Consider the following 11,075-nt stretch of genomic DNA (forward strand, 5'->3'; position numbering starts at 1 on the left):
TACGGAGGACATGAGCATGACTTACAGATGACCACTAGATGGTGATATTTCCAAAATTAAGAGTGTAGCAGGGCTCTTACTTCCACACTGTATGTGATACTGTATGTAGTATGTAGCTGTTACTTTTTTGATATTTATAAGGAGAATGACCTTCTAATGTGTTCATTCATTAACTTTATAGGACTTCTTTCATCACTTAAACTGTTTCTCTTCCCACTTTTGTTCCATTGTCAGCTGTAGTGTTACTATTTAAGCTTTCTAGTGACAGATTGTATTTTGTTATCGCATGTCAGGTTGTTAGTAACAAAAAAAAAAGAAACATTGAATGGCCATCACTGATTACATTAATCTTATTTCTATTCTATTCTATTTTAACTGATACTAGATGCTTCAAAAAGCAACAAAATGAGACTTACTTGTCAGTAAATGTTTTGCCCACAAAAAATTGCATTACATTCCCAGTGTCGAAAGAGCACAACATCTTGCTTATGCAGATTGTGGTTTTGTGGCAGAAATCATCAAATAGAAAAGCTGTTGTTGAGAACATGACCTCAGACATTTAAATTGAGATAGATTAATCATGTTGTCAAGTCAAGTCTGTATAATGAAGCAATAAACCCAAGGCTTGATTACAGACAGTGCTTATAGTTTAGGCCCCTCTCCTGGGCGCCTGTGATGATTATGTGTTTTCCTCGAGCATCAGATAAATGGCAGTGGGTAGATCTCTAAGATTAAATGCAACTACTGTAAATGTTTGTTGTAGATTAGGGTAAATTATAGAACTCGAGTAAGAAAAGGAATAGTTGCTTGGGGATGTTTAGATCTGACAGTAACCAGCTAAACATGTATTTCGCAATAGATTATATAGACCTTACAACGTGTTTGGTTCTTGTAATTAAGTATCTCACAATGAATCAGCATTAAATTGATAGGAGCATGCAAAAACTGACTTGAACTGTTAAACAAACTTCTAAGGAAGTGGAAAGTCCAGAACAGTGAGCTGCAGTTGTGCACGACTGCGTGACATTCAGGCTTTGCACATTTGATACGGATTCCAGCAATGAATTAAGCTGTAATTATTTTCACCACCAGACCAGGCTCATTTAGGTTCATGTGTTGAAACATGCTAAACAAGTGGAGCCACACCTTCTCTTTTACACTGTTATGAGTCCTTAGCCACAAGCAGGGGTTGCTTAATGTAATTTTTATAATGATGTGCGGATAAACAGGGAAAACACAAATTATCTCTCACAGGATAAGATAGCAATGTTGGACCACACTGCATCAATGTACGCAATTTCCAGACACAGTATGACAATTACAACTCTTTCTCACACACACATAGTGGATAAATCCCCTCTAAGAAAAGTCTGTAAAAACAGCATATCACTCTTAAAAATAAAGGTGCTTCACGATGCCAGAAGAACCTTTTTTGTCCAAATGGTTCTTTTAACATCCAAAGAACCTTCCTGTTTCACAAAAGGTTCTTTGTGTTGAAAGAAGGTTCTTCAGATCATAAGAAAGCTTTAAAGAACCTTTGCTTTAAGTGCCTTTATTTTTAAGAGTACTGTGTTAATGTGAAGGATTTTTCACAGGTGATTCTGAATCATGTATTGAATTTTGTCGTGCTTTGAATCATGTGTTGTGTTTTAGGGTTAAATTAAATATCTGTAAACTTAATGGATAATATCATGGCAGAACATTACCAGCACCTTTTCTGTTTTTTGTTCCACTTTTTTCGGTTTATTTTTACTACTACTCTGTAATAAATCAATTAATGTATTGCTTGGGCAGTATATCTTCTGCTTTATGTTTCCTTTGAATTTATCATCAAAGAGCTCATTCAATACAATACAGTTTTTCATTTTGGTTGGTTGCATTTTCTTTTCTCATGTCTATATCACCATAAGCTATGTATCATTCTTTCCACTTCATCTTTGGCATTCAGATTTAAAATATTGTGTGAAACGACACATTATGTCATAATTAGCTCCAGTAAACCGATGTAATCTCTTCAATTGTCTGTTTTCCGCTCTCAACTTTCCACTGGCTTGATGTGGTTGGATGCACACAAAACAGCACAAAGACAATGACAGTGACTCAGCTTTATGCTTCCACACACACCTTATGCTCCTGGTTACATTTGCACATCTTTTCCCTCACGACAGCACCCATAATTAATGAAATATCACCCCTTGAACAGCTGGAATTAGTTCTGAGGCTAAAAAGCTCTCTGTTTGAGGCACATGGGAGGAGATATTGTGAACGCATAGGTGCTTTGTAGTTGCTTCTCGAACACCGTTAATATCACCGATAACAACTGACTGCTGAAACTGTACAGACCTGTAAATATATTGCACAAATTCAGCACCACCTGAAAAACATATTAGATTACATAATCAGATTACACAAATTAGCTACTTGTAATTAGATTACATTTTAAAATTCTCATAATCAGATTACAGCTTTATGAATTACATGATTATATAGTCACACAATGGCAGTTTTTTCTTTTTCTTTTAAATTTTCCCTTCTGAAGGAATCTACCACTTACTGTATATAAATGAGACTAATAATTATGCAAGTTACTAAACACTGTCGATGCACAACTGGGAAATCCTATGTCTTCATCATATCCACTGACCTAATTATTAATATTCAAAGTGTGCTCAAAACCTGAAAAACTTTGTCCATGTAATCTCATGTTTTCATGTTTGTTCATGTAATGTAGGGATTCCCAAGCTTTTGACATTTTTTATGATTTTTTATTATTATTAGTGTTTCATGAGCACCCTACAGCTTTTTCATGAACCCTGCTGTAATGTAAAGTTTAATGCATTTTATGATTTAGATTAAAAAAAAAAAGTAATGAAATATATTTTCTTTCCCTTTGTTTTTTGTTGTTTTTCATCAATATGGGACACAATAATCACATTCAAGTGATAAACTAGTTAGGTCAAAAGTCATTTTTAGGTCATTAGTAACTTTACCTAATGTGTGTAATCCAGATTATGTTACTAACTAATATTTTCATCATGTAATTTGTAATCTGGACTACAATTTGTAAGTAATCTACCCAGAACGGATGGTCTTATCCATCGTTTGGTGTGAAAAAGCCCAACACGACCAAATTCCCGATTGTGAATGATATACAGCTACAATTTAAGACTGATCACAGACAATAAGGCTTCATTTAATAGATGTGAACCAGTGACCCTGGCTGGCGGCGATCTCATAAACCAGTGCTTTACGGCTTTTAATTCACAATGTGACAGAGAGCAATAAAATGCCCTGTACCTCCTGAATTATAAAACATGTTGTAAAAAGTCCTTGATAGAAGCAACCACAGGGTTCAGCTGCTCGTGTGAAGAAAATACCACAAACCCATAAAGAATTCCTCAAAATCTGATGCTTAGAAGCCAAACCGAAATGATTCTCAAGGAAATTATGTTACTTTTCCCAGAAATGGTTTTGTCATCTTAACTGCCAGCGCACAGGTATAATTGCATATTGCCATGAGGAAACAGAAGAGTGTCAGGAAGAAGCCTTCAAGCACTTTACATTGTGCAAGCGCTGATGAGGGTGTAATAAAGAAGCTGGATCCATATAGCCAAGAGGGACACAGACAGGCAGTCCAGCTGTGTCAGAAACATTAGGCTCACTGTGCATGTTTCATTTACTATGAGAACTACTCACACTCAACAGCACTTCCAAGTTCAGTCACAGTACAGTGGCTTCCTTCTTGACTGGCACTGCATATTTCATCTATTGGAAAAAGCTATCAAACAAACACTATCCGGGTGCAATTGTGCTGAACGTCATTCTTGCCAGCCATGTGAAGAGCCTCATCTGGTGTATTTTTACATAATCTGAAAAATGAGGTCAAGTTTGATATTGTGCTGCATTTATGAACTGAATGTTCCCGTAGTGCAGTTCAACCCTAAAAGTGGGGTTGTCTGCTGCATCAAATACTTTGCCTCTAGAGACACGAATTGTGCATAATGGTCTGCTTACATTTCAGTGTAGCTTAATGAAGAGAAATGAACTGTTTAAAGGCAATGAATGGTGAAATTGTTACGAGGTCCAAATTAAAATCTTTAATTTTGTATATTTACAGAATTTCAAACTGAATAATGTAATTGTTAATCTTGGCTTGTTGCTTTTTTTTTTAGGATTTTTTAAGAAATGGCTTGTGGTGGTTAAATAAACACAAATTTGCTGAAGTGCAAATGATGTTCCCAAGCAATTTGAATTCAGCAGTCTAGTATAAAATTAGCCTTAAATGGTTAGTACATCTAACAGGATTACTTTTGTGTTTATGCTCAATTATAAAATATATTGTTTGTAAAGTCATGCACTCTTCAAACTAGGGCAAAAAACAAACAAACAATATATATATATATATATATATATATATATATATATATATATTATTTTTTTGTAAACAGTAAAGCTCAATGAAATATTTCTGTAAACCCTCACATATAAAAATATTTTTCAATTTTGGTATTTTGAAATATTTTTAAAAATAAATATACCTGTATACCTTATAGGTACAACGTTTTTAAATCCATCTGAACTGTGTGGTGCTCAAAATGATTGCAGATCAGCTCATGTTGTTCTCTGTGATACTGGCCCAGTGTCATATCCATGTTGAATTACAAGCCAAAGCAAGCAACAGAAATGATGGCTAAAGTGGTTATAGTATGCTACATTATCCTATGAATTCTCTAAAATAATACAGAGCTTTGTTAGTCTTCATTTCTGCTCATTTTCCCATCCTCAGACTGAAATAGCAGTTTGAGTTTGTTTATGGTTTCGCTTGGTCTCCGTCTGCCCTTAAAAACAGTCTGGCCAAACAATTAAAAAAGCAAATCCACTGTAAATAAGAACCGATCAGTGTACTAGACATTTAAACTTGATGTTTAACATTTATTTGACATGCTAACTAAATAGTTTGTGTCATGCTTTTTAGCTCATATCATGTTTGTACACAAAAATAATTCAAGCAAACTGTGTGAGCATTGCTTTTAAATTAAACACACACAGCAATGCCAGTGTATGTCAAGTCTTATTGACTGCATTGATTTATTTTTTTACAGAAAAAAATAATTTGCATAATTAGATCTTCCACTTTAATTAAATTATAGTCATCCAATATCTGAACAGCTTGCCTTCCCATGCTCTCTGTAGCAATCATTCCTTGTAACAATCTGCCTTGTCTAGAGCGCCACAGGCCACAGCAGCCAAATCGTCAAGGATTATCTGTTAAAACTTCCTCTGTACATAGAGTCTGTACTGCATATTATGTGACAGTATTGGCAGAAGTGAACTTCCTGACATTTTCTCTTTTTCCACTAATGAGCACAATACGCTGCTCTCACTGACATATTGTTCTTCAACTTAATTCTCTAGTTTAACAATCTAAACACAAATTACCTTGATTTTTAACCTCAGGAGTGCACCCTAATCACTGCTATTACAGAGGGGAATATGTAAAGGTGAATGCTAAAATGATTCCCAAAGCATTTAAGTATATAACACAAGTGATGCGAACACAGTGATTCATAAAGCTTAATGAAGCCATAAGCCGAGGCCTTTGCCACAGAATTAAACCTGTCACGATTACAGAGTACGACTCCTCTGGAGAGCTTTAATAATGGTGCAGGAGCCCAGACTTGGTGGAGACACTTAAGTGTTAGTTTGACAGGACTGACTTGTACTTCTGCATTCTCTGGGAATCAAATAATTTCCGTGCAATGCAAATCTTGCAGTGGGAAAAAGGGAGTTGCATGCTAAGTTTGTATTGCATTGCATTTGTTTTGTTTTTTCTCAGCCTGAATTGTGCAAACAGCATTACATTAAACTCGTTTTCTAACAAACCTTTTCCATCAGTTTTAATTTCAGTGCATTTCATGGCATATTACTCGTGAACTCTTGACGAGTAGAGTTCAGTCTTTAAATTGACAGACTCGGGCTATATGAGTGGGCGCCATACACCTTCAGAAGGTAGCAATTTTCTGGTATTACAGTTAAATCTTGGTAAAAAAGAACCGGATTCCAGGAGCCTAATTACAAGGTGTTAATAGCAACAACAATATAATTACTGTAATTTACACACTAGCCTGACACCTTTATTCCCCTCCAAATGTATATAAATGTTATCATATTTCATGTTTTGCTGTTGCTGTGTTTAGGTTTTGATAAGTTGCTATTTTTCTAAATGTAAAAAAACACTACTAGGCAACTTTGGATTGAGTCAGTTTGTTCAAAATTGTTTTAAAATAGTTATTGTAGCTAAGTTTCTGAATGAAGAGTGAGTAGATGAAGTTACTATATTTTAGCTTGACTGCGCATCTTAAAATGAACAAATTACTGATGTGAGAGCAATTTGAAGAAAAACTTCAAGCCTAATTTTAGCTCATACATTTCCCCACTAAACACCACATTATGCTCTAAATATAGCCTCTTTATCCGTGAAGAGCATCATTTAAAGGACTGATGATGCAAACCCCACAAACACTCATTCTGTGGCCAAAAAGCTGCCTAAGTAGGCGGCTCTCTAGGATTTGAGACGCAGCCTCTGAGCGAACGATGATTGGTTCAAACTTTGGATAGTCTTGTAACTTCTGTCAAGTTATTGTTAGTTAGTCATGTAAAAGTTAAGCAACGGAGAGCAACGACTGCAGGTTCTTTCTCAAGTTTCCATGTGGAATATAGCCGTAGTTATTTATTCCCCGGAATGATTTCAGCTCATTATAAAGGTAAAACATCTTCCGATGAAGAAGATGATGATCAGGGTTCACGGTCATCTCCGCCGGAGAGTTCAGTCCAGACGCAAAGTCTGTCGTTCAGCGTCGAAGCCCTCATGTCGAAGAAAGCTTCCCACGAACCGATTCAGATGCCCTGCATAAGAAATCCGGAAGATCGATCAGTGATTTATTCAGAGTCAGTGGATTTCCCCAGACGCTGTGAATCTGTCAAAGAGGACTCTTCCTGGAGCAATAAACCCACATTATCACCACGTAAGTTACCATATAGCCTGCTATTTGGACGCTTAAATAATAACGATTCAATGTTTGAATGCCATTATACAGTATTAGATATTAAATTACGTGGCATTTGTAAACAACAGCCTGACTTCCTCAAAACGAACTTTTCTGAGACATTGGTGCAATCAACTGGTGTCAGTTTGATTTTTAGCGAGTGATTCTAGTAAATAACCACAGGTCTTTATTATAAATTGTATATATATAAAGACTTCAGGTGCAAAAAAAAAAAAAGACATTTTTCTTTTAAATGAGCATTTTATCAGGCTCCTATTAAAAAAAAAATAATAATAATAATTTTTGAAAATAAGGCATTCTTAACTGGCTAACTTTTTTTGCCATTAAAGTGAAATTATTGAACCTAAACATATATGAGCCTGATTAAAAATGCTCATTTAAAAGAAAAAAATATCTTCATATTTATCATTTAAATGTAAAACAGTGATATAATAGGAGATACATAATGCATGCACATTACCCTCTAAAAGTAGGATATGAATTTTAAAAACGATTGGTCATTTGACAACAAAATTTTAAACCAAGTGATAAACCAAAACCAAATTAACCAATTAAACCAAAAATCATTATTTACAGGCATAACGACAAAGTCTGATTTCCAAATGAAGTATTCAGACACAGCAGCCAGATATGACCTTTATGAGTTTGTCCAGTGTTAAAACTAATTAGTCGTCTACCCGAGCTGTTTATTACTGAGTAACTAGTTTACAAGCTAATTTATGAACTCATTTTACAGGGCCGCAGAGTCCAGCGACATGCACCCTCCGAAAGCATAAGACGAACCGTAAACCACGAACCCCTTTCACCACGACCCAGCTCTTGGCCCTGGAGCGGAAGTTTCGTCAGAAGCAATACTTGTCTATCGCAGAGCGTGCCGAATTCTCCAGATCTCTCAGCCTGACCGAGACCCAGGTGAAGATCTGGTTCCAGAACCGAAGAGCGAAGGCCAAGCGGCTGCAGGAGGCAGAGCTGGAGAGGCTCAAAATGACCAGCAAACCCATCTTACATCCCGGCCTCACTCTGCCGTTTCCACTCTGTACGCAGAACCAGACAGCAGCTCTCTTGTGCGGACAGTCTTTCCCCTTCAGCAGACATATGCTGCCCTTTGCACCTGTAGGAATATACTCCACACCGCTGGGTTACAGCGTGTGTCCTCTCTCCAAAGACGGCTTCTCTGTGGAGCCAGTCTAGAGGATCTATTGCATCAAATTGAACTATTCATGGAAACACTTTTGGTTTATCTGCTGGACATACTGACATTTTTATGTTTGATAGGACGTTATAAAATTTTATGTATGCTTAGGATTACTTTTTTACATTACACTCTTAAAAATGAAGGATCCAAAAAGAGGTTTTCTGATGCCGTAGAAGCATTTTGGGTTCACCAAAGAACCTTCAAGTGAACAGTTTTTAAAAGAACCATATTCTTAGTGTAAATAACATTAAAAGAACCTTTTTATAAAAGTTCCACAGATGTTAAAGGTTCTTCATAGAACCAAAGATTCCAATAAAGAATCTTCATGTTTTAAGAGTGTAATCTACTTTGGAAGCCACAAAGAATAAATGAAATCCTTGTGTCACGAAATGTTATGTCGATCTTGGAAGTCTTCTTTAACTTCCAAGGCATTTTAGGATATTATATTACCCAATATTTTGAATTATCTTACCACATAAACACATGACAAAATCCTAATTCGAAAGTGTGTTCATGTCAAGCAAAAGTAACCTAATAGAAGTACCAATTCTCACTATTAACTATGACCTTTGCCTCAATAAATGTATAATTTGCTGCTTATTAGTAAGTTTAGATATGGGTGAGGGATCTAAAATATGGTCATGCAGAATATATGTGCTAATAATTACTAGTAAACAGCATCTATGATGGTAATATGCATAGTTAATAGTGAGAACTGGTCCTTAAAATAAAGTGTTACCCAAAATATATATATATATATACTCTTTGTATTTACATTTAAGAAATTAAATTCAATCTTATTTACAGAATTTGCTGATTTAGAGTTACGACCTATAATACAGGTCGGTTGATTTGTTCTTAATTGGACATTTTAGAGTCAAATCTATTAAGAATAAACCCTTTTTGCTCAGATTTGTGAGGTGTGAGTGTTTTAGGGAAACTTTGGAGACGGAGATCAGATCAGCCTTAAATCCTAATGCTTTTTAAATTGAGCTGCTGAAAAGAGGCTTTTAAGCGTTCATGCTCATAATCAGTGGAAATGTCAGCTGACCTGTGCAGCTCTTTTCATGCTGGTGGTCCCAGGAAAGTTAATTAAACGGTGTCATTACATGACGCACTAAAACACCGGGTCAGCCACGTAAGTATTTCAGTTCGTAAATCTGCAACGGAGGAATGTGTCGACCTGATGCTTTTCTAAAATGATCCTAAGGAATTCAGCGTTGCATTATGACAGATTAATTGGCTTTGTTGTACAGCTGACTTTCCATGAAATAATCTGTAATTTTCTGCTGGTTTAATTACATGTACGTGGGGTATCTAGACAGTAAAAATAGCCTGATATAATAGACCCCTTCAGTCACAGTCCCTGAGCTGGAGTGAATTGAACACAACTGCTTATTTTCCATAGACACCAACCGTGTCTTAGCATGTCCCTTGATAGGTCTTCTCCGTCTGGTCTACACTTTTGAAACCTTTGTATTGTAATTTGACTTTGAGCCTTAACTGATCGTGAATGCCGAGCTCTACATCAACCAGACCCTTTACTAATTGCCCTTACCCTCCAAGTTTAACTCCACCAGTGTGAAATGGTGTATGCGTAAGAGCTCAGTGATAAAGAGCAAAAAGCATAATATGACTGGCTTCTCCTTCTTTTGCTCACTTAACTGTGGCGTTGTCTGGCACTTACTAAGTGTTTCTCGTTACTGAATGACCATGTTACAATTAGCAGTCATTTCACAGTCCATTTCTGGTTCTTTGTTTGATAACAGATCTTTCTGACTTTTTTTGATAACAGATCTCTCTTGGCTTTTGGCCCGAGAGGCCAGTTTCACTCCTTCTTGGTTGAAGTTTATAAGATCTTCATGCCAAGTTTCTCTGACTGTTCAGGCCACTGAGTGGAAAGCTTTGATCCTGAGTGACTACGACCAGGGAGGTCGACATAGGTGTTTTTTTATTTTTATTATTATTCATGCAAATGTAGACTATTAAATATTGCGCCAGTGAGAAAATAAAACCATTTCCTACATAATAGCCTCCAACTGACCCTATAACTGAGCATTACTTTTAGTAGTAATAACATTACTAGTAAACATTTTATAATATGGCTTTGTTAGTTTAAGTTGGTAAATGCATTAACTTAAAGTGTGCAATACATTTAATTAATAAAACTACTTCATACTGTTAGTTCATGTTAGCTCAGGTCTATTAAATAATATCAACAGATGCAACTTTTGATTGTAATAATGTATTGGTTAATGTTAACATAATAAAAAACTAAGATTAATAAATGCTTTAGAAGTATTTTTCCTCGTTAGTTCATGTTAACTAACTAATTCTAACAAATAAAACCGTATTGTAAAGTGCTACACTTTTTATACTCATTTTTCATTGTGTATATTGTTTGTAGCACTTAAATGCATTTTAGTGAAACAAAGCGATTTTTATGTTTCACAACAGAAATAATGCTAGAAAACAAGAAATATGACTGGAAAGATATATTACCACTAACATCTGATCGTGACCCCGGGTATATTTTATGTCACACACAGACATAGTTGTGCAATGTTTTTACTTTCTCAAGGTTGGATCTGTTATCTTGAAGCTAAAATATAATTAAAATGCTTTCATTTATTATAATAAATAACACAAAGTAACTACATGGCACATCTACAGATATTGTGTTTAACAATATATTCACATCTGCAGAAAAGTCATTTCCCATAAAAGTCCCACATGTAAAAAAAATAAAATAAAATAAAATATTGGCTTCCTATATGCTGCTATACAGAATTATTTCATTTATACAGTCCAAA

General features: G+C 35.5%; 1 protein-coding gene across 2 annotated transcripts; it reads left to right on the forward strand.

Moving 5' to 3' along the window:
* Window positions 1-6,655: 6,655 nt before the first annotated feature.
* LOC306853412 (homeobox protein MSH-A-like) lies at window positions 6,656-9,882 on the forward strand. 2 transcript variants are annotated; one of them, XR_013782734.1, is made up of 3 exons: window positions 6,656-7,025; window positions 7,804-8,802; window positions 8,972-9,173. XR_013782734.1 is itself a non-coding variant. In XM_079390786.1 (2 exons), the coding sequence occupies exons 1-2, from the start codon at window positions 6,743-6,745 to the stop codon at window positions 8,256-8,258; spliced, it is 738 nt and encodes a 245-aa protein (XP_079246912.1). In that variant the 5' UTR covers window positions 6,656-6,742; the 3' UTR covers window positions 8,259-9,882. The 2 variants fall into 2 exon arrangements, 1 of the variants encoding a protein (XP_079246912.1); XM_079390786.1 differs by having other exon boundaries at window positions 7,804-9,882.
* The last annotated feature ends 1,193 nt before the right edge of the window (window positions 9,883-11,075 follow it).

The sequence above is a fragment of the Barbus barbus genome (genome assembly GCF_936440315.1).
Source record: "Barbus barbus genome assembly, chromosome: 33".
Taxonomy (NCBI): Eukaryota; Metazoa; Chordata; class Actinopteri; order Cypriniformes; family Cyprinidae; genus Barbus; species Barbus barbus.

Excerpts from the sequence above, each read along its gene's own strand:
- LOC306853412 (XM_079390786.1), top strand. The coding sequence starts at position 6,743 with ATGATTTCAGCTCATTATAAAGGTAAAACATCTTCCGATGAAGAAGAT. Across the intron at positions 7,026-7,803 it reads TAAACCCACATTATCACCAC|GGCCGCAGAGTCCAGCGACA; the intron begins GTAAGTTACCAT and ends CTCATTTTACAG.